Raw genomic sequence first — 22,617 nt, 5'->3', positions numbered from 1 at the left:
CTCCAACGTGGCCCTGCCTCCAACCTCAACCCCAAACTTAGTCCTACACCCAACAAGAGCCCTCTCAGCAATTTTAGCCTGAGACCTAACCTCACTTTCAGCTTCAAACACAAAACTTAATCCTACCCCATCTCAATTCTAACTTCAGCCTCAACCCCATCCCAACCTTAGATCTAATTCCAATCTTGATCCCTGTCTCAACCTCAGCTGCAAATCTAGCCCCATCCCTATTTCTAGTCCCACCATCCAGGCTCAGTCTCCACCTGACTTCATTTCCTACCTCAGAACCAGTTCTAGGCCCACCTCCAGCACTCGTCTCAGTCTCCTCCCATAGAGGCCCTAACACCAGCCATAGCCAACCCATCTCTGCCCCTATCTCAGCTCCAACAACCTCAGAGACCACTTTGGCCCAAGGATGTCAATGATGGGCTGACCTGAAAGCCAAGGTGAATCTAATTTGCAAGAGCCAGGCTGTGGAGGAGAGAAAAGATTTTTTAAATTCCAGTGTTTGCCTTTCAACAACAACATCAGCAAAAGCCACAGGAAGGACCAAAACCAGGACCCCAGAGCTGCAGCCCAGTGGAGACATGACATGGGAAGCCCTTCACGCATAGGGAGAGACCCCAAGGATGACCTGAAGGGCTCGGACAGTGAGAATGAACAGCAGTTTAGAGAAGACAAGAGTGCCTCGGCTGGGTGGCTCAGTTGGTTACACTCATCTCCTTCACCACAGGATCTAAGATTCGATTCCTGGTCAGGGCACATACCTAGGCTGTGGTTTGATTCCCTGGCTGGGCTGCACAGGAGGCAACTGATCAATGTTTCTTTGAATCATCTCTCTCTATATATATATCAATTTAAAGAAAGGAAGGAAGGAAGGAAGGAAGGAAGGAAGGAAGGAAGGAAGGAAGGAAGGAAGGAAGAAGAAAGAAAGAAAGAAAGAAAGAAAGAAAGAAAGAAAGAAAGAAAGAAAGAAAGAAAGAAAGAAAGAAAGAGAAAGAACCCAAACAAACAAGACAAGCAGAAGACCCCAGAGAGAGGCCCATCCCTAAAAGTTGTGGGGGCCTCAGCTAGTTCTTCTTGAGCCCACCCCCCTCCTCACTCCCCAATCCTGGCTCAGTCCTGCCCCTTGAGGAGCCTAGGGGCACATGTGAGGACACCCCCAGCACACAGTCCACACCCCACTCCCCTCATGACTGCTTCCCACGGCTGCCTCGGGGGGCTCAGGGTGTGCACAAGCAGCACTGGCAGCCAAAGAAAAGAGGTGCAGGGAGTTGATGCACATGGTCCCCTGAAACAGGCTCAGGGTGTTCAGGGCCGGTGACCCGGGCTTCCAGGTAGCCAGAAGGACAGGCATGGCCCAGGGTCAGCATGCCCCCGTGGCCCTGCAGATTCCTCCTTCCACAGGAAGGGATGGAGCTGGAGGAGGGCCAGTGAGGGCGCCCTGAATTGTGAAGCCCAGAGGTTCTGATTGCCAGAGTTTGAGGATGGCCCTGTTCTGAAGCACAGTGTCTCTCCCTATGTGTGAAGGGCTTCCCGTGTCATGTCTCCACAGGGCTGCAGCTCTGGGGTCCTGGTTTTGGTCTTTCCTGTGGCTTTGGCTGATGTTCATATTGAAAGGCAAACATTGGAATTAAAAAAATCTCTCCTCCACAGCTTGGCTCTTGCAAATTAGATTCACCTTGGCTTTCAGAATGGTGCTTCTATTGTGAGTTTTGAAAATTCATTCAGAGATCCAGTGTAATCTTTTGTCTTGGTTTACATGCATTCCTGCTCCCAAGTCAGGGCAGAGGCTGGGGAGAGCAGTCACTGCACCTGAGTGGTGGGCAGGACAGCGGTTACACCAAGGTTTGATGCTGGGGACCTCATCTACTGCAAATATTATTATTGCATGCTTTTCATCCTTCTGTACTCTTAGATTCTCTAACTGAATATATTTTTAATTTAAAACAAACAAGTAAATGACATTAAAAATATCTAATTAGAGCCATGCTGGGTGTGACTCAGCGGTTGAGCATCAACCTAGGATCCAGGAGATCGCAGTTTGATTCCCAGTCGGGGCACATGCCCAAGTTGTGGGCTCGATCAATGACTCTCTCATCATTGATGTTTCTATCTCTCTCTCTCCCTCTCCCTTCCTCTCTCTGAAATCAATAAAGATATATTTTAAAAAGAAAGTAAAAAATATCTAATTAGAAATTTTCACCAACTTGCACAAGATCTGCAAGTTTGGAATGAGCGAGTTAAGGTGACACTGTAATTGTCACCTCCCAAAGCAAAGACAAAATTAAACAATTCTGGCCTGGTCTGGGTACAACGGCCCCACAAAGGGGAGGTTGTCCCAGCTCTGAAAAGTCAGATGCTTGGGGTGGGGTGGGTTAGGTGAAGGTGTGCAATTGGTTTCAAGTTCTGAATATTAAGAATATCAATACCCAGAAAGACGGCCAGGGACTGGGAGGAAGCACAATTAATCTGGCCCATCAGGAAGCATGCAAATGGAACAAAAAGTGTTATTTAAAAGCTCCATTTTCACAAGTTAAAACTACCACCACCCCCCTGAATTTTCTTGTATGGCAAGAATACATTTTAAAAGGAGACTTCCTTAATTTTAGGAAATATCTCATGCTGACTCTTATGCAGTCAAACGTCAAACTGCTCTTGGGCGATCCTGTAAAGTTTCTAAGTTACTTCTGGAAACCAAGACTCTTAGGTAAGGAGGGGATGAGACTGAGAAAGAAATGGTGTGACCCTTGTTTGTTTGCACTAGTTTGAACCCCTCTTTGAGTCCTATATTAGAAGGCCTTTTTGGTTATAAACTACAGATCACTGGATTTAGGTAACGCAAAGAGCATTCCTTAAACAAGGGTGTCTCACACAGCCCGTTATGGGTTGAACTGTGTCTTCTAAAAAGATATGTTGAAGTCCTCACGCTCAGTACTTGTGAATATCACCTTCTGGAAACAGGGTAGTTGCAGATATAATTAGTTGAGGTCATATTAGAGTAGGGTGGGCCTTCACTCCAATACGACTGGGGTCCACATGAGAGGAGACACAGACACACAGGGAGAAAGCCATGTGACCATGGAGGCAGACTGGAGTGAAAACCAAGGGATGTCAAGGATTGCCGGAAAACCACTGGAAGCTAGGGAGATGCCAGGAGGGGTTCTCCCCTACAGGTTTCAGAGGGACCACAGCCTCTTGATTTCAGACTTTGAGCTTCCAGGACTGTGAGGCACTACATTTCTGTTGCTTCTGTGGAATTCTGCTAAGGCAGGCCTAGAAAATCAATATGTGACTTAGAGGCAGGGAAGTGGCTGAAGCTGAGACAGACTGGAAAGTGGAACTGGAACCCCTGGGGTCCCTTTCCTCTCTTCATCCTCTTTATTCCTCTTTCTCACTGCAGATCGTCATTCTCTGCTCTTTGGCCAACACTCTCTCTGGTCATTTCCAGCTTCTTCCTACGCAGGTCTGGGACAGCAACCAGGGTGGGCCCCTCTCCCCTTTACTACCAAGGGCTGAATTATGATTGGCTTAAGCCTGTTGGGGAATGCTCACTCTCTTCTGTCCCTATTGATTTAGGGGAAGACAGGTGACTCCTTTTTGGCCAATGACCCTTGAGGATCTGGAAACCTCCTGGGGCTTCTGGGAAAGACTTTCCTCCTGGGTGAAAAAAGAAAGGTGTCTAAAGGAGGAACCCAGCTTGTTGCCTTCTTGCTATGGATGTTTCCTTGTCAAGATGTTGGGCACAGTGGCAGTTGTCTCACGTCCATGAAGGGAAAGCCAAGAGTATGGAGTCGATTTAACCGCTGTGGAGTGTGAAAGTACCATGGCCCTTTGGGGGAGGCCGGGTGTTTAGAGGACCCAGTGCTGGCTCAATGCCACGCTCTGAGTACAGTGCTCTGCACGTCCTGCTTCTCATCTGGAATGAAAATATACACTGCCCTTAGTTAATCTACTTGTAGTTTTGGGGGAAAAGAACAAGAATCTGAACAGAATGTATGAATCATTGGCTAGAAAGGAAGACAAGTACCTCCAGTTGTGCCCCAGAATTATTTGTATTTGAAATGTCAGAATGAGTCATAGCCGGTCATGTGAAAAGCACCTCCACTGTGTACTATTATTCAGGTGGTGCATGATTACTTCACGGGGGTGGATGGGAACAGCCTGTTGCCATTTAACAGAGTGGTTTCAGAATGAGAAAAGAAAGCCATTAAATAGATCAAGATAAGCAGTGCACAGCCCTCCTGACCCCGGTTTTCCAAGGGTTGATTTGCACTGCCTGAGAGTAAGGGGCAAGACACCACCCCTTCTACACACAGGCAGAGCCACTACGCCTACAATTAGTTAATTCAGAAATTAATTAACACCCAGACTCTCCAGGTTCATACCTTGACCATGCTGAGCTGCACCTGAAATGGACCGATTCTGGCCTAGAAGATCATCAGGAACAGAAAGCTTCTTATAAACTAGGCTGCCTTAGCTCTCTGTAAGGAATTGCATAGATGGCAGTTGCAAAAAAAGACTAAAAATAATTGCTCCTTTCTGTCAGCAAAACAGTTGGATGAGCTGCGTTCTGCTGAAGTCCTCGTGGGGCTCTGTCCACCCAGTAGACGGCCATCAGTGAGTGGCCAGTAACCTAGTTTGCTTCCACGTCTCCGCCACCTGACCACTCCCGTTAATCCCGAGACTTTACCAGTTCACCGGCCACCAGTCAGGGCCAACCCTGAGAGGGAGGGAGGTCTATGCTCCCAACAGAAGGGACTGGAGCTAAAAGAACCCCTCTTGCCTTTGCTGTTCTCATTCCACCACTGCTCTTCAGGCTTTCCCTGGATTCTCAGGGTGTCTCCTTTCTTAAAGGCAAGATCTTCATCACACTCATTAAAGTCAAAGAGGGCTTGGGTTACAAGTCCTCGGGCTCTTTCTGCCTGAGAATTACCCCACTTCCCCGCCTGGCCCTGGAAGCTGGTCCTATCTACATTGTAGTGTCCAAATAGTGCATTTTGTGGAATTCCAATAAAGTAGGCAATTAATCAAATTCTTTCTCTTCTGTTTGGAGTCTGAGGGGACTCAACCCAGCTACTCCACTCCTCCGAGTGAAGTCCCCGACTCGCCATCTCTACACCACTGTTCTGGGACTGTTACCACGCGCAGCCCCACCAGCCGCAGGACCTGCCCACAGCTCAGCGGCTCAGGTCTCAGCCTCGCTCTGTGTCTGAAGTGGCGGCAGAGCTGTAGGCACTCCTCACTGGAGATCTCTCTAGTTCTTTTGACAGTTTCTTTTTTCTTACTGATCTTTTAAAACTCTCTTCTATTTATTAGATATACGTTTTTTGTATTTTCTCAATAACTCCAACATCTAAACTTCACACAAGTCGATTCTGCTGTTCGCTATTTCTGCTGACTCTCATTCCTGATATCCTGTTTTGTTTTGTGTTTTGTGGGTTTTTTACACCATAGGCTCTTAGTTTTTGGAAGTTTGTCTTCCGAAATGCTTTTAGGTCTGGCCTAGTGTATTCCTATAGAGAGGATTTGTGCTTGCTTCTACTAGGTGGCTGAGGTCCTTCCAGCCTGAGGCTACTTTAAATAAATCACTCAGCTGGATCGGTTTTTGGACCTCAAAGAAGTGTGTGTATTTGTGCCCTGATCCTGCTTGAGGGCAGGCTTGTGGTCATGAATTTTTATGGGAGTCTTTTCTTTGGAAGAACAGCTTCCTTCTTGTCTCTTTTGTGGTCCTTCCGAGGCTGCTATTGTCTGACTCCACACCTCACGTGGGCCCAGGCCTCCCTAGCTTGCCACCCACACCAGCATTCATTTTGAAAGCCCAGATTACTCACTCAGCTCTTCAGATGGCTCTCTGCTTTAGCCCTTGCTTACATCTTTGGATTCATGCCTCAGATGTAAGAATCTTACCCTGTGCCCCCTCCCTCAGCTAAACTACTAATTTAAAAGAAACATTTCCTTTTTTTAAATTCTCACCTAAGGATATTTTTTCCATTGCTTTTCAGAGAGAGTGGAAGGGGGAGGAAAAGAGAGAGAGAGAGAAAGAGAGAGAGAGAGAGAGAGAGAGAGAGAGAGAGAGAGAGAACATCAATGTGTTGATCAGTTGCCTCCTGCACACCCTGTCCAGGATTGAACTGGAGACCCTTCAGTCTGAGGGGGGATGCTCTAACTACTGAGAAACTAGCTAGGGGGAAACATTTTCTTTCATTATCCAGTAATTTTAGGCATTTTGTAGTGCGAGTTTATCTGCCCTATTACTAGAAAAATAACTTAAAGCTACTGTTTTACATTTATATGTCTTTTATCCAGCCACCTTGCCAAATTTTCTTATTAATTCTGATATGTATATTTATACTAGAGCCTGTTGTGTCTACCAGGTATTCAGTCTTATAATATGTACTTTCGTTTTTCAAAAATCCTCACCAGAGGACATACTTAGAGAGAGGGAGTTAGAGAGAGAGAGAACTATCAATTGGTTGCCTTCCATACATGCCCCAACTGAGGATACAACCCACAACCTAGGTGTGTGAGTGACCTGGAATCGAACCGGTAACCTTCCGGCGCACAGAACGATGCTCAACCCACTGAACCACTCTGGCCAGGCTGTACTTTCATTTTTGTACTTGCTAGAACCTCTGGGTATTATTGGGTAATAATGGATATCCTTGCTTTTTAATGAAATAGATTTAATGATTTTTCTTTTTAGGATATTTGCTTTCTTTGAGAAATGGCCTTTAAAAAAATTTAAGAAGTTTTTTTATATTTCTATTTTACTTAATTTTAAAATTAGAAAATGGCTGCTAAAGTGCTTCCAGTGCCTCCTCAGAATTTATTGGAGTGATATTACATCTGCTAGTTAGCCATGTGGTATGTGTTCCCGCTTCAGTCATTTTCCCTCTTGTGGGCTGAAGCTACGGATACGAGAGGGCTCTGAAGATGTGGTTTTCAGGCTGGATTCAAATGACAAGGAGCCTTGTGCTTCTGGCTAAGGAGTCCAGAGTTTGTCTTGAGGGGTGTGGGGAGAGCCTTTGTGAATGGATCAGATTTGAATTTTTAAAAACATTTTAAAACTGATTTTAGAAAGAGGAAGGAAGCGAGGGGAGGGACATAGATGTGAAGGAAAAGGAAAAGCACTGAAGTGCTGGCAGGGGCAGAGGAGATTTGAGGCAAATAAGAGGAACCCTGTTCAGAAGAAAGGGCATTGAAAGGAAAAAAACCCAGCTTGTGCATGGACAAGAAGAGGTTTGTGTGGTATTAGCAGCAGCAGCCAGAGCCTTTTCAGTTCACAGACCCTACCAGTGGCTTCAGGACTTTCCCAGGGCCCAGTCAGTCCCCACCTCACTCCTTCCAGTGTCCATGAAGGGATTTTTTTTCCTTGTGGAAAGAGAACAGGCCTTAACCCCTCTGCCTTACACATGTTAGATCTCCAGAATGTCTAATTTACATTCCTACAGCTGCAGGAAAACCTGTTGCCTGCCTCCCTGTCTCCTCCCACCTTGCCCCTTGGTCCTGGTTGACATTATTCAGCTGGGAAACAGATTCTGAACACCCAGCACCACTGTAGCAGATCTGGGTGTTGTCAACAGAGTCCCCTCAGAGGCTGAGTCCCTTTAAATCAGATGTGAGGTCCCAGGCTGAGGCTGGAAAGACAGACGGTGCACCCAGAAAATCCAGAGGTAGCTAAAAAGTTGAGTACTGCAGAAGGGAAAGGACAGATATCACCTCTTGCCCCTTCTGGTGTGACTCCCCCTCTCAAATCAAGACATGAGGAGCACAGGGAACTGGAGTAGAGATTGGACTGAAGTAGAGATGAAGGGGTGACTACCGGTGGCCAGAAAATGAGAGGAAATGAAATGGAAGAGAAATTCCATTTGTAGTTCCCACCATGTGCCTGGAGTTGAGCGGGTCTTTTCCAAGCCTTATTTCACTGATCTCACCAGCAATCTAGATGCCTAGAAAATGCTGGCACTAAGAATCAAGAACTATGGCCCTGGTGGTGTGGCTCAGTTGGTTAGAGCGTCGTTCTGTGCACTGAAAGGTCGTGGGTTTGATTCCCGTCGGGCACAGGCTCAGGTTGCAGGTTTGATCCCCAGCCTGGGCGCATGCAGGGGCAGCCAATTGTTGTTTCTCTCTCTCTTTCCCTTTCCTTTCCTCTATCCCTAAGAATTAACAAAAAAAAGCATATCCGCAGGTGAAGATTTAAAAAAAGAGAATCAAGAACTATGCTTTTAACTAATTCTCCATGTCCCAGTTGCTTTTGCAGGATGCACGCACACTGCTGTCTCCGTTCAAATCCCATCCTCACAACCTGTTTTTAGTGGCCATTTGGGACTGCCTTGTACTTGAAATTCTTCCTTTGTTTGAGAAATGTCAATTAGTATTATATTTATTTCATTTTATTGAGCTATGATTGACATGTCCCACTTTATTATTTCTGATGGGAGGCAGAACTCATCCTACCTGTAGACACTGAAAACACCAGGTGCTCACTTTCCTGGTGTCCCTGCCAGCTAGGATGAGAGCTCATGACCAAGGTGCAGGTCGTCAGGAATACTGACCCTGGCCTTGGATTAGAGCTACTGGTGAGTGAAGCAGAGGAGTTCTGCGCAGCAGCATTTTTTAGGTCCTGTGAATGCAGAGGGCCAGCAGCGACATCTAACGGTGACAGCAGCAGCCCTGGCAACCTGTTTAGCCCTGTGGCAGTCTGTGTTCCTTCCAAACCTATTTCTGTAGCCGTCTTGATAATTCTGAGAGGTACCCAGTATATCCTATAATCAATCAGTTCTCTCCCTAAACAATCACGGTGCCTAATGGCTTACAACTAAGAACTCTGACGCAGATACTGGCCAAAATTCCAGAAGCAGAAAATGTCAGATAAGACAAATTTGGATATTTAGAGACACAGACTGGTTGAGAGACTATTAGCTGGGTTTCCTCCACCATCCTGATCACCTGTCCTGGAGAATAGCCTGTCCAGAGAGATCTAAGAGCCAGAGGCTCCAGGTCTTCAGAAGTTAAGGGGGCTAGAGAGGTGGGGGTGACAGAGGGAAGGGATGGGGGGTGAACTGAAAGAGGCACTGGAGACGAAGGGGGTTAAGAGAGAAGTAATGTGGGGTAGGACTCCCGTCCCATCCCAGGTCTTGGCTGTATTCTAGCTCTAGCCTCAGATGTCTCATCTGTGCCACCTTCAGCCTGCCCATGGCCTCTCCCAGCCCTAAACTCAGCAGACCCCTTACCCAGTCTCGGTTCTAGCACAAGGTGCCCGAGACCCAGCTCAGTTCTCCATTCATGTGTGGTCATCCAAGCAGACTTGTTCCCTGAACACTATGAGCCCCACTGTGCTTTTACCTTCTCACTTCTGATATGCCCCCATATCAGAGCATCTCAATAGATGTGCTCCTCTGACCCCAAAACACAAACCCTGACCTTGTGATCTCATCCCCTTCCTGGGTCATGTTTTTCCCCCCACTTTTCCAGACCCTGGGTCTGGGCTTTGACGTCTATGCTAACTTCCCATGGCCTGGTCTCTGGGTGAGCTGGGGAAGGAGAGGATCTGGTGGGTGAGGGGTGAGAGGCAGCTCTATTAGGCATTTAGAAGCCCAAGATCAGCTGGGCCAAATGCCAGAAAGTCTTATATTTTTGTGTGCCTCGAATAGAGCAGTGTTTCCTGTGGGTAATGCCATCCATCCTTGCCTGTTTCCTTCCCTCCCATCTGAAGAGGGAGCCCCCAGTGGGTGTATCCAAGGAGTGGCTGAGCTCAGTTCAGAGCTTTCCGAAGGTTGCAGATCCCTGACCCCCCAAAACCTCCCACAGGGGCTCCCATGAGAAAACCCCAAAGCAGTTTTGAGTTCACAAACACAGACACACTCCTGATCCTGTGGTCCCCAAAGCAAATTATGTACAGACCCACTCTGTTGATCTCCCTAAAGGCCCTACCTGGCTCAGTACCTGCTTCCAGGGCTTTCTTCATGAGGGCAAACATTAGCGGTTTGGTCTATCAACAACCCCTTCTTGTGATATTTCCGTATCCATGGAGCAGCAGGCTCTGAGTCCACTCATGCAATGAGTCCCTTGTTCAGTGTTTCTCTCACTCAGATATTTATTATTCACATTTGGCACCTTAGGGTGTCAAATATCCAGAATCAATAATGCAAGGTTCCACCTCCAGGGCAATGTAGGAGTAAGGGAAAGAAGACAAAAATGGATGATTGGGCCGACCTATGAACCAGGGGGTGACGGCTCAATTCCTGGTCAGGGCACATGCCTGGGTTGCGGGTTCAATCCCCAGCAGGGGGCCTGCAGGAGGCAGCCAATCAATGACTCTCTCATCATTGATGTTTCTATCTCTCTCCCTCTCTCTGAAATCAATAAAAATAGATTTAAAAGAAAAAAAACTGGATGATTGTACCACAGGCTGAGAAGTGCTCTGATGAGGGTTGATTAGAAAGAGGGGGAGGCATCTAATGCCTATGAGGAGTCGGTGTGGTCAGGTGACTTCGTCAGTGGAGAAGACTTGGGGGAAAAATAATTCATAAAGCATTATTTGACTATGAAAAATGCATCACAAATTATGAAGTAGAATAAAGTAGGATGTAAAATTCCACACACATTTTCAATGTAAAACAAGATATTTCAGAGACATTTCCTACACATAAAAGGTCTATAAGCCCAGACTTTCCTGACCCCTCTGACTTTGGTATGAGTCCTCTTTCCTCTGTGTTCAGCTTCCAATATCAGCAAATATTAGTGAATGCTACATCAGGGGGAATTTTTGAGAAGTCTCTGGGAAAACATCCAAATTCCTTAGCCTGGCCTGCAAGACCTTTCACGATGGGACCCTCTGCCCCAGCAGCTTCATTCTACATTGTCCTCCTACACTCTCTCTGTCCTCCGCACAGCAGCTATTTACAGCTCCCCAAACAAACACTGTGCCAAGCTGGCTCATGCCTTTGTGATTTTTCCACAAGCTGCTCCCTTTGCCTGGAATGCCCCTGCCCACACATCCATCTGGCAAACTCCTACTCATCCTTCAAGACCCAGCTCAAATGGCTCCTCATCTGTGAAGCCACCCCAGCAGGCCCAAGCAGAATGAGTCAGTTGCTTGTGTATCTCTCCTTGTGTTGAGAATTCTTTATTTCCCTCCCCCCCTGCCCCAATTTGATTGTGAGAGCTTGGAGGGGAGAGACTGCATCATTCATATTTGTATCCCTAGCCCTAAGCATAGTATCTGGCATGGTAGGTATCTATAAACATTTTGTATGAAGGGATGATTGAACAAAACTTACTTCAACTCCTTTCTTCTCTTTTATTTGTAGAGTCAACATAGGGAGACCAGCATTTTCTTATAAACCTTGAAAAATGCTAAGAAAACCACTCACCACATAGGAAAAAAACCTACTTCCACTTAACCCCTTTCTGTAGCCATTGACATAACTGGTGTAGTTCTACTGAGATCTCACCAGACCTATGAGTTGCTTAGACCTTCAGGCATTAAGATACAGCCAGGTGGCAAAAGCACAGTGGTGTTTGCAGCGTCTGGTCAGGTTCCTCCAGTCACAATAGCAGCAATAGGGGCTGACATGTGCCATGTTCCAGGGACCATTTTATGTTCCTTGTTAATACATGTATACACAGTGACTCATTTAATCCTCATCAAAACCCTATCATGTAGCTACTATTATTATCCCCATTTTAGAGATGAGAAAACTGAGGCACAGAGAGATCGAGTAACTAATAAGTGGCTGAGATGAGATTCAAACTAAAGAAGTCTAGCTGGGGAATCTATTCTCCCAACCTCAATGCTATATTACCTCAATGAGCAAAAGATGTATAGTGATGGTAATTTCAGCTAAGAATGTAGGGAACGTGAGGTAGAAGAGGATTGTGCCCTTTCACAACCAATCACCCCAGTGCCAGGCTCTGGGACACCTGCTGGGTTTGTAAGTATCCTTTAAGTGTGCTCAACATAACTGTAGAGCTCCCAGACCCAGAAGGCCCAGTCTCCTTTTCACTTCCCCACGGAGAGGGAGAGGCTGGTTTCAGTTGACTGCATTCAGCCTGGAACAGAATCCTCCCCCCCCATCTAGGAAGTGGGCTCCCTGCCCTCCTGGGTGGCAGAGGCTCTGCTGACTTCACCCCCAGGGGCCTTTCACAGCAGCAACCCAGGCTGGGAAAACCAGTGAGACCGCTTTTTTCTCAGGTGCATTTGGCAGGACCTTAACCCTTCAGGGACTCCTGTACCCCACCCAGGAGCAGCAGAGGGCATGACATATGTAAACATTCAGGACTGAGAAAAAGACACGCGTGCCACGGAGACGGGGAGCACTGGGGCTGATGGAGGGTGTGTGAGGAGGGGGGAATGGAACGGGAAAGTATTCTGGGTCCACTTTTGGTTGTGAAAGGCCTTATACCCAAAGTAGGGAAATCTGATTTCTTTTCCTCCTATAGGCAGTGGAGAGCCATCAAAGGTCATGCTGTATCTGTTAGGTTTACAGTTTCTCTACTTAAGAAACTGGGTTTTTTTCCTTAGTTGCAGATACTTCTCAACAATTAGGAAACACTGCCATCATGTGGCTTTTGGGTGATGCATGTTCAAATGGTAATTTGCCGAATTTTCTGATATTGTTTAATAATGAAACCAAAGAACACGTCTCTTGATTCAAATAGCTGAAGTAAAGCAATGGTGACCTTAATTCTGATGTGAAAAGGATATTTTTACTGAAAAGTTTTTGCACAGCAAAGGAAACCATCAACAAACAAAAAGACAACCTACTGAATGGAGAACATATCCCCCATGGTACATCTGATAAGGGGCTGATATCCAAAATTTATAAAGAACTCATACAAATCAACACCAAGAAAACAGATAATACAATTAAAAACTGGGCAGAGGACCTGAATAGACACTTCTCCAAAGAGGACACGCAGATGGCCAAGAGATTACATAGAGCAAATGGAAAAGATGCTCAACATCACTAATTATCACAGAAATACAGATTAAAGCCACAATGAGGTATCACCTCACCCCTGTCAGAATGGCTGCCATCAATAACTCAACAAATGACAAGCGTTGGTGAGGGTGTGGAGAAAAGGGAGCCCCCGTGCACTGTTGGTGGGATGCAGACTGGTGCAGCCAAAGTGGAAAACAGTAAGAGGGTTCCTCAAAAAATTAAATATGGAAATGCCTTTTGACTCAGCAATCCCACTTCTGGGAGTATATCCAAAGAAATCCAAGAACATTAATTTGAAAGAATATACGTACCCCTATGTTCATTGCAGCATTATTTACAATAACCTTCCATCCGTCAAGATCTGGAAACAGACCAAGTGCCCATTAGTAGATGAGTGGATAAAAAACCTGTGGTACATTTACGCAATGGAATAAATGTAAATGTAAATAAGTGAATGTAAATTTCCTTCTTTTAGTCTTACCTTCTGTGACAGCATGGATGGACCTAAAGATTATTCTGATGAGTGAAATAAGCAACTTAGAGAAAGACAAATTCAGTATGATCTCACTTATATGTTTAATCTAATGAACAAAATAAACTGACGAACAAAATAGAAACAGAGGCATAGATACATGGAACAGACTGACAGCTGTCAGAAGGGTGGGCATTTGGGGGGCTTGGTGAAAGAAGGCGAAGGGATTAAGCAAACACACACACACACACACACAACAGTGTTGTGATAGCCAGGGGGAAAGGCGGGTGGGAGTAGGTGGAGGTGGGCAATGGGCGGATAAAAGGGAATGGAAAGAGACTTTGCTTTGGGTGATGGGCACACAATGTTGAGTTGTACACTTGAAACCTATATGGTTTTGTGAACCAATGTCATCTCAATAAATTCAATTAAAAAAAAAGGCTGCCGTGCATATATACAATGGAATATTACTCAGCCATAAAAAAGAATGAAATCTTACCATTTACAAGAGCATGCATGGACCTAGAGGGTATTATGCTAAGTGAAATGAGTTAATTAGAGAAAGACAAATACCATATGATTTCACTTATATGTGAAATCTAAAGAATAATATAAACAAACTAAACAGAAACAGACTAATAGGTACAGAAAACAGACTGATGATTGCCAGAGAGGAGGGGGCTTGGGGGTTGGGTGAAAAAGGTGGAGGGATTGAGAAGTACAGATTGGTGGTTACAGAATAGTCACGGGGGTGTAAAGTACAGCACAGGGAGTATAGTCAACAATATTGTACTATGCACGGTGCCAAGGGGGTACTGAAAGTATCAGGGGGAACACTTAGTAAAGTATATGATTTTTGCCCTAGCCTGGTAGCTCAGTTTTTGTTTTTTTTTTAAATATATCTTTATTGATTTCAGAGAGAGGAAAGGAGAGGGACAGAGAGAGAGACAGAAACATCAATGATGAGAGAGTCATTGATCAAGCCCACAACCGGGCATGTGGCCTGACTGGCAATCAAACCCCTATTGCCTGGATCCTAGGTCGATACTCAACCGCTGAGCCACACCCGGCCGGGCTGGTAGCTCAGTTGTTTAGAGTGTTGTCCCAATATGCCAAGTTGGCAGGTTTGATCAGGGCACATACAAGAAGTAACCAATGAATGCATAAGTAAGTGGAACAACAAACTCATGTTTCTCTTTCTCCCTCTCTCTTCCTTCCTCTCTCTCTCTAAAATCAATTCTAAAAATCTTTAAAAAGAATATGATTGTCTAACCACTATGCTGTACACCTGAAACTAATACAGGATAATATTGAATGTAAAAAATATATATATATACTTTTGATTAAATTAAAAAAATCTATACATTGCTTAGAATTGCCCAAGTTACATTAAAGGTAAGCTAATTACATATAAATAAATAATTTTTAAATGATACTTTTAATAAAGTTTTTTTGAGAAATCAATACCTAAGCCCTGGCCAGGTGCTCAGTTGGTTAGAACATCGTCTAGATACACGAAGGTTGCAGGGCACAGGGCACAGACAAGAATCAGCCAATAAATGCATAAATAAGTGGAGCAACAAGTCAATGTTTCTCTCTCCCCATCCCCCCCTCTCTAAACTCAATAAATAAATTTTAAAAATTTAATTAAAACATCAATACCTGGGTTCAGTTCTTGGATTTCTTACTTTGTATTTAAAATTCCAATCTCTAAATCTTTAGTAGTTTTGATTGCAAATATCCTTTGTGTTCTCCCAGTGCCCCTATCTTAGAATCATAAATTCTCTGGCCCTGAAAAGACTCTGCATTTCCAGGTCAGTTTGGCATCAAACTGTCTCCAGGCCATTTCCCTTCACTATGACAGATCCTATTTCAGTCCTAGGTCTGTTCTCCTTGTATGGGTCCCACAGTTGTACAAACCCAAAATTCAAATACATGTTTCCACCATCTTTTAACTGGGTGGTTGGGCAAGTCACCTAATCTCTGGAAGCTTCAATTACTTTATCTGTAAAATGAGGATGACACCGTCTTCCCAGGGTTATTGTGAGGATGAAAAGACGACATGTGTGAAGAGTGCCTGGCACATCACAGCTCCTCAGCATAAGGGAGTCCCTCTTCCTTCCCCTAAGTCCTTGAGGGCAAATTATTGTTGAGCACACAACAAGCATTCAGTGGAGATCTGTGATTTGATAGCCAAGATTTTCCTGGTCTTCCAGCAACATTTTCTGAAAATAAAACTACTCATCCCCTCAGACCTTGGGGGAACCATCCCTGTTTCAGTGGTTTGCTACCGACCTTGGGCTTGCTGGGGATTGCAGTCGGTCCACGTGTCCCTTCGGTGAGCAGCAGGCAGCAGGTGCCGGGCGGTGGGCGGGCGCCTGTGGCATTCATTCCAGGCTGCTCCCTTTTCAGGGTGTGTGTGTGTGCGTGTGTGTGTGTATATATATATATATATATATATATATAACCTAATCCCCGTGGGACTCCGTGCCTGGCCTCACCCTCCCCTCGGCTGGGCTCCGCTGATTGGCTGTCTCCGCTGGCCCCCGCCCTCCCCACCACCGCGTCCCAGGTGGCTCAGGCCCCGCAGTGATCTCTGTTTACAGAGAGAGCCGGTCCAGGTGGGGCTCCATCTCTGCACTCGCTCCCCTCTGCACCCCCGCATCCACCCGCCTAAGAAGCTGGGAGAAATCAGGCCGAGCCATTCCTCGCCCTGAGAGGTCGGGTAAAGGGTAAGGGGGAGGGGGTCAGCGGGGCAGGGGGGAGTTCCAGGCCAGGAGTGTCCCCTGTCCCCCAGTCCCCCAGTCCCCAGTATCTAACAGGTAACTCTCGCCGGCCCGGGAGTTCCATCCCCAGGCCCGACTCCCGCTCCCTCCGCCGCCGCCCTAAGGTGCTGGGGTGACACGCCCTCCCTGGGAAAGCAGCCAGCCGCTGGATCTCAGGTCCCTAGAGCAGGGACGGACGTGGAGGCATCACTCACAGGTGTTCCTTTCTCCCCCAGACGGTGATGACCCCCAAGCCTGCCGGAACCCCGGATGGGGGCTGGGGCTGGGTGGTGGCCGCCGCAGCCTTCGTGGTGAACGGGCTCTCCTACGGGCTGTTACGGTCCCTGGGCCTCGCCCTCCCTGATATCGCCGAGCACTTCGACCGAACCTCTCAGGACACAGCGTGGGTCAGCTCCCTGGCCCTGGCTGTGCAGCAGGCAGCCAGTGAGCCCCCCCCGAGGTGGGGGGCATGAACCGGGGTGCAGGGGCCGTGAGTGTAGCGGTGGAGGACCCACCTGGTTACCAGATAACCTGAGAAAGGACGACGGGAGGCACCAAGTTCTAGAAAAGAGTGATTTGAGGCTAAGAGGAGGAGCTGTTAGGCTGGGGGAAGAGTTTTAGGCCAGGCAGCCAATGAGAAGTATTTGAGCGAGTTGAGGGGCGTGTCTTCCATGGGCCCCGCCTCCTTCCAGGCCCGGTGGGCAGCGCCCTGAGCACCCGCTGGGGGGCGCGTCCCGTCGTGATGACTGGAGGCCTCCTCACCTCGCTGGGTTTCGTCTTCTCGGCTTTCGCCGGCAGTCTGCTGCACCTCTACCTCGGCCTGGGGGTCCTTGCTGGTGAGGGGAGACGATTCGGTCCTTAAGGGGTGATGCTGGAGACAGGAGCTTGTTGGGGGCTGGAGGCCAACAGTGCGGGGGCGTGGGGGCGTCCTCCGAAGAGCAGGGCTGGGATGGCTAGGCCAGGCCCCCAGGTCGCTGTCTCACCCGGCCTTGCGCTCTCGCAGGCTCCGGCTGGGCCCTGGTGTTTGCCCCCGCCCTCGGCACCCTCTCTCGTTACTTCTCCCGCCGTCGAGTCCTGGCCGTGGGGCTGGCACTCACCGGCAACGGGGCCTCCTCGCTGCTCCTGGCGCCTGCCTTGCAGCTCCTCCTGGATACTTTCGGCTGGCGGGGGGCCCTGCTCCTCCTTGGTGCCATTACCCTCCACCTCGCCCCCTGTGGCGCCCTGCTGCGACCCCTGGAGCTCCCTGGTGACCCTTCGGTCCCACCCAGTGGGCCCCTAGCTGCCCTCGGCCTGGGTCTCTTCACACGCAGGGCCTTCTCAGTGTTCGCTCTGGGCACGGCTCTGGTTGGGGGCGGGTACTTCGTCCCCTACGTGCATTTGGCCCCTCACGCTTTAGACCTGGGCCTGGGCGGCTATAGGGCAGCGCTGGTGGTGGCGGCGGCGGCGGTGGCGGATGCGGGCGCCCGGCTGGTCTGCGGGTGGTTGGCGGACCAGGGCTGGGTGCCCCTCCCGCGGCTGCTGGCGGTGTCCGGGGCTCTCACAGGGCTGGCGCTGCTGGCCGTAGGGCTGGTGCCGGGGGTGGGGAGAGAGGAGGGCTGGGGGGGCTCCCTGCTGGCCGCGGCGGGGGCCTACGGGCTGAGCGCCGGCAGCTACGCCCCGCTGGTTTTCGGAGTGCTCCCCGGGCTGGTGGGCATCGCAGGTGTTGTACAGGCCACGGGTCTGGTGATGATGCTGATGAGCCTCGGGGGGCTTCTGGGCCCTCCGCTGTCAGGTGAGGGCCTGATCCAGCAGAGCCGCTAGCCACCTCCCTCTGCCCCTGGGTCCCAGGCCCCTAAATTCCTTTCCCCTTCCCCTCAGGCTTCCTAAGGGATGAGACCGGAGACTTCACCGCCTCCTTCCTCACGTGCGGCTCGTTGGTCCTCTCAGGCAGCTTGGTCTACTTGGGGCTGCCGGGGGCGCTGCCCTCCTGCAGCCCAGCTTCCCCTCCAGCCACTCCTCCCCCCGAGAGCGGGGAGCTGCTCCCAGTTCCTCAGGTTGCCCTGCTGTCCCCAGGAGGCCCTCACTCCACTTTGGACACCACCTGTTGACCATTTTCTTTTGGTTTGAGCCCCTCCCTCAATAAAAATTTCCAGTTTTCCTGCAAGTTCCAATTGTTAGCCAATCTAGGACACTGAAAACTTTCTACTTAAGATATTCAAAAGGCTGCTTGAAAGGAACAGGATCCCATTAAGCTCCAGGTGAGGGGAGGGGTAGCTGCCTGTCTGGCCAGTCCATTTCTCTTTGCCCAAGATGTTACCATTGTAACAGGGAATCTTTGAGAAGTTGTCTGCCTGTCAGCTTCAGTTTGTTTGGGGGAGAGGGAGGCTCGTGGGTGCTATCTACCCTTCCTTTTACTCAAAGCTCTCCTTCTACTGGCCTGAGGGAAATACAAGAATCCTAGACCCAGACTTAGCTCTCTCAGCTTCAGCTCCCCCTACCAAATTACACCCTCCTCCCCACCGTGTCCCCACCATTCTCTTAATTTCTTTTCTAAGTCACAGGGATAGAGGGAGGTTAGTGGGCAAGTGGGAGGAAATGTGGTCCAGAGAGCTGAGTCCAGGGTAAAAACGCTCTGAGTCACCAGAGCTCCCGATGCCTCCCCTCTACCCCACAGCCATGACCCCATTCAACCAACCCAAGCATATGGGCTCCAGTTCTTTCTGAGGTTCTGACTATTATCCAGTTTTCTTATTCAGTTTATCTCAAAGAGGCATCCCTCTTCCCCAAACATCTGTCTTCAGGGAAGAAACTTAGTAGGCAACACTAGAGATCACTTGTAAAACATAATCAGTCTCTTGGCCTTTGATTTTCACAGTTGATTCACAGCTCAGTGGAGCAGGCTAAACTCTTGGATTCTGCAGAAAAGGTTGTGGAAGCAAAGAAGAGGTAGGATTCCTCAACAAAATACAAAGGGTTGGCACACACATCGAAGGAGCCCGGGCCTGCTGGGGTGGAAGACAAATCAAGATGCTTAAGGCACTGTGGTTCTCTGGGCATCAATATGGGGCAGGAGGAGAAGACCTGGAGCTGCCAATCTATGGCTTTCTAGGTCTTTTTGGAGTTCAGTCCTCTCCCAGCCCTTCCTTGGGCAGGGAGACTTTGGTATGCAGTGCCTCTGTAACAAGGTCCTGGGGTTTGGGGGCAGGAGCTGAGAAGCAGAAGAAGTGGGGCAGAGTGATGAGAACTCCACTCCCTGCAAGAAGGAAGGCTCCAGCCACCACAAAAGAAGCTGTGTAGTTGCCTGTCACATCCCGGAGGTAGCCTATGTCCAAGAGAGAAAAAGAAGACACATGGGCGATCTGTTTCCTGGGACTGATGGCTCAGACATATTTTTGGGTGGAGGGAAGAAAACAATCTCTAACCCACCATCTTGGAAAAGTTAGAACTCCCAAGGTAGGACTGGATGAGCTTGAGAACTCTGGTTTCCCAAGGGGTTTCAAAAGGTAATGTCAATGACTTTCCTCCCTTCAGAAAGGACCTCCAAATCAGCCAGTGGGGATTTGGGGATGCAGATCGAGTCAGGCACACCTGTGCCTTTCTTTCTGGCAGCTGTGGCCCTGCCATCCATACCTTCAGTTAATAGTTAAGAGGAAAACGTTAAGGATCTGAAGGCTCTGGCATCTGAAGGCTGCATGATTTTGACCACATGTCTCAGACATCTGAACTGAGGCTAAATGGGCCAAGGGAAAGGGCATGTTATGTCTGGCCAGGTCTGGCCAAGTGTGAAAATCCAAGCTACAGGTATCCTATCAAGGGTTCCACATAGCTTATTTTAGTTTTTCCTCAGCCCCAATTTCTCTGCCCCATGGACCCACTTCGGCATTGCAATGATTGGTTATACAGGCCATGTAGTATACCAGGCCACGTAGTATACCATAACAGAGGGCAACATTTACGTCCACTATAACATGAATAGTTCCCTCCCCAAATGGTATGACATGGCATCTCTGGCCACCTGGAAACCTCATTCCTCTTACCTGACAGAGGAGCCCCCAGCAGTCCCCCGATGCTTTCTACCATCTGCACCAGTCCCAGGCCACAGTATATCCTTCCAGTCCCCACCAGTTCAGGCAACATGGAGAAGGCCACTGGGGTCAGGGCCCCTGATGTAAAGCCATAGGCCACGGCCAGAGCCACCAGGGCTGTGGGAGCCTGAGCCACGGGGAACAGGATCAGTGACACCCCAGTCAGAGTGGTCCAGAGCATCAGGAGTCGTGCCACAGGCCCCGGGATTGCATCCCCTAGCCACCCAGAAACCACACGCCCCACGAGGTCAGAAATAGCAATCACCGAGAGTAGGAAGGCAGCGGGCAGTGGATCCCAATCCAGGTCCTGGAGATGGGCCACCAGGTGCATATAGGGAATGAAGTAGCCAGTGTTGATCAGGGTGAGGGCAACAGTGTAACGGAGGAAGTGGCCATGATGGAGGAGGGAGGCAAGTTGGGCCCCAGGGCCACCCATGGCAGGGTCCTCAGTCAGGGAGAGTGGGCGGAGGAGAGCACCACAGGCCACCAGGTGGAGGGAGATGGCAGACACCAGGAGTAGGGTGCCCCGCCAGGCATAGTGGCTGAGCAGCCATTGGAAGAGTGGGGCAAAGGCGAAGGAGGAGAGGCCCACACCAGTCAGTGCCAGCCCCATGGCCAGGGATCGCAGGCGAGAAAAGTAACGAGCCAGGCAGGCCAGTGTTGGAGTGAAGGTCAAGGCCCACCCAGAGCCTGTCAAAAAAAAAAAAAAAGAAAGAAGAAAGAGACAAATTGTGGTTGGGGGACTCGTAGGGAGCTCATGGCACCCAGTAATCCCAATACTGCCCAGCAGCAGAATGTAGCACAAGTCTGATTCCAATCCTAGCTTGATACTTTGATACTTTCTAGCTGTATGACTTTACTTAAATCTCCCAATCTCAATCTCTTCATCTGTAAAATGGGGGGTAATATACTTTATGGGACCGTAGGGGCTTAGAGATAATGTTTTTAAAGTAACTATCACAGAATTTTGGAGTTGCACCTGGGCTCTACCATTTCTGGCCGTGTGATCTTCATATGCCATGTTCCCTAAGCTCCTAGAGCCTTGCTTCATCTGCAAATAGGGTAGATATCTATTTCACAGCCACAGCGCCTGACACAGCTTTATAGTACGTGACTCTTCCTTTTACACTCCAGTCCCACTAGCCCTGGGTTCGCACAGTCTGGTCTCATTATCTCTGAATGTCCTAATTGCCCCACCAATTTTATTAATGTTGTCATCACTCTTAATTCCCTTTGGGGCACAGGTGCTACTCAAAACTTTCAGCTTCTCCCAAAGTCTTCTGGAAGGATCAGGAGGAAGGTGATAGTCTAGAGGCCGAAGACTCAGGCATTTGACTTTCCTGACCCTGCCCAGAGTCTCACCTGACAGCAGCCCAATACTCAGGTACAGGTGGGTCAAGGAGGTAGCAAAGGAGGCGAGCAGCATGCCCAGCGCTGCCAAGATGCCCCCAGCCATCACCACGGGCCTTGGCCCGAATTTCGTGCTCAGGGCACTGCCTACGGGGCCTGGGGAAGAGGAAGGAGTTCTGTGAGAAGTCCTCAGGCGTCCTACTCCAGCATCCCCTCCGTCTTCGCCCTCCCCCTTTACTGTCCCCGCATCCCCTCCCCCTCCCGAGGGTCCTAGGACACCCGACCCAAGCGCAGCACTCACTCCCAAACTGTTGCACAGCGATCCCTATGGAGGCGATCCAGGAGACCCGCGCCGCCTGCTCGTCAAACGCCGCCACGAACTCCACGAAGAAGACGCTGAAGGAGCGGAGCACCCCGAACACCAGCGCTGACTGGAAGAACGCCGAGAGCACCACCATCCATCCCCAGCCCCCGTCGGGGGGCTCGGCCCTACGCGCCATCGGGGAGGGAACGGAGCCGCCGCCGCTAAGCGGCGCCGTGGGAGCGGGGCTCGGGGCGCTCCCCCGCCGCCCACCCAGCCGGCCAGCCGGGGCGCGGGGCCGCGCGGGGCAGGAAGGGGTGGCAAAGGGAAGGTACTGACGAGCGCTTGAAGCTGCAGAGAGGCTGCGTGAGGCGCCTGCGCCTTTCTCCTGGGGGGGGGGGGTTGGTAGGGAGAACAGGCCCCTGCAGGCCCCCGCGATTAGCGCCCGGGGGCGTGGCTCCGCGGGCTGCGGGGAGAGTCCGGGCCTGGGCGGGGGGGGCCGAGCTTCCGCGGAGGAGCCGGGAGGCGGCGCTGGGCTCGGGCCCTACCCGCGAGGCGCGCCGTCCTCCGCGAGGGTTGTCTGGTCTGTGGTTGCCGGTGTCCGCACCTGGCCAGCCCGCGCAGGGGCGGAGCCAGGGGCAGGCGGGGTTTAGAGCATTGTTCTGGACCCCTGCAGCGAGGTGCGCAGAGGGAACTTCGGGACCTCAATGAGATG

The 22,617-nt window shown here is 49.6% G+C and overlaps 2 protein-coding genes across 5 annotated transcripts; one reads left to right on the top strand and one right to left on the bottom strand.

Moving 5' to 3' along the window:
* The first annotated feature begins 15,938 nt into the window (after positions 1 to 15,938).
* SLC16A11 (solute carrier family 16 member 11) lies at positions 15,939 to 18,585 on the top strand. Of its 3 annotated transcripts, none has more exons than XM_081162477.1 (5): positions 15,939 to 16,142; positions 16,424 to 16,631; positions 16,880 to 17,023; positions 17,191 to 17,958; positions 18,045 to 18,585. In XM_081162477.1, exons 2-5 carry the CDS (start codon positions 16,430 to 16,432, stop codon positions 18,272 to 18,274), a joined length of 1,344 nt encoding a protein of 447 aa, XP_081018603.1. In that variant the 5' UTR covers positions 15,939 to 16,142; positions 16,424 to 16,429; the 3' UTR covers positions 18,275 to 18,585. The 3 variants fall into 3 exon arrangements, with proteins under 3 accessions (XP_081018603.1, XP_081018604.1, XP_081018602.1); XM_081162478.1 differs by having other exon boundaries at positions 16,089 to 16,154; XM_081162476.1 differs by lacking the exon at positions 15,939 to 16,142 and having other exon boundaries at positions 16,168 to 16,631.
* Positions 18,586 to 19,181: 596 nt separating this feature from the next.
* On the bottom strand, positions 19,182 to 22,286 carry SLC16A13 (solute carrier family 16 member 13). 2 transcript variants are annotated; one of them, XM_081162480.1, is made up of 5 exons: positions 21,903 to 22,286; positions 21,614 to 21,757; positions 20,517 to 20,941; positions 20,204 to 20,378; positions 19,182 to 19,488 (listed from the first exon to the last, which is right to left on the bottom strand). In XM_081162480.1, the coding sequence occupies exons 1-5, from the start codon at positions 22,099 to 22,101 to the stop codon at positions 19,289 to 19,291; spliced, it is 1,143 nt and encodes a 380-aa protein (XP_081018606.1). In that variant the 5' UTR covers positions 22,102 to 22,286; the 3' UTR covers positions 19,182 to 19,288. The 2 variants fall into 2 exon arrangements, with proteins under 2 accessions (XP_081018606.1, XP_081018605.1); XM_081162479.1 differs by having other exon boundaries at positions 20,204 to 20,941; positions 21,903 to 22,284.
* Between the last annotated feature and the right edge of the window lie 331 nt (positions 22,287 to 22,617).

The sequence above is a fragment of the Miniopterus schreibersii genome (genome assembly GCF_964146895.1).
Source record: "Miniopterus schreibersii genome assembly, chromosome: 16".
NCBI lineage: Eukaryota > Metazoa > Chordata > Mammalia > Chiroptera > Miniopteridae > Miniopterus > Miniopterus schreibersii.
This window is presented reverse-complemented; position numbering and strand designations above follow the sequence as displayed.

Coding starts and splice junctions, on each gene's coding strand:
- SLC16A11 (XM_081162477.1), top strand. CDS start 16,430: ATGACCCCCAAGCCTGCCGGAACCCCGGATGGGGGCTGGGGCTGGGTG. Junction 17,024..17,190: donor CGGCCTGGGGGTCCTTGCTG/GTGAGGGGAGAC, acceptor GCGCTCTCGCAG/GCTCCGGCTGGGCCCTGGTG. Junction 17,959..18,044: donor TCTGGGCCCTCCGCTGTCAG/GTGAGGGCCTGA, acceptor CCTTCCCCTCAG/GCTTCCTAAGGGATGAGACC.
- SLC16A13 (XM_081162479.1), bottom strand. CDS start 22,101: ATGGCGCGTAGGGCCGAGCCCCCCGACGGGGGCTGGGGATGGATGGTG. Junction 20,942..21,613: donor GAGTATTGGGCTGCTGTCAG/GTGAGACTCTGG, acceptor TTTTTTTGACAG/GCTCTGGGTGGGCCTTGACC. Junction 19,489..20,203: donor GCTGGGGGCTCCTCTGTCAG/GTAAGAGGAATG, acceptor TCTTGGACATAG/GCTACCTCCGGGATGTGACA.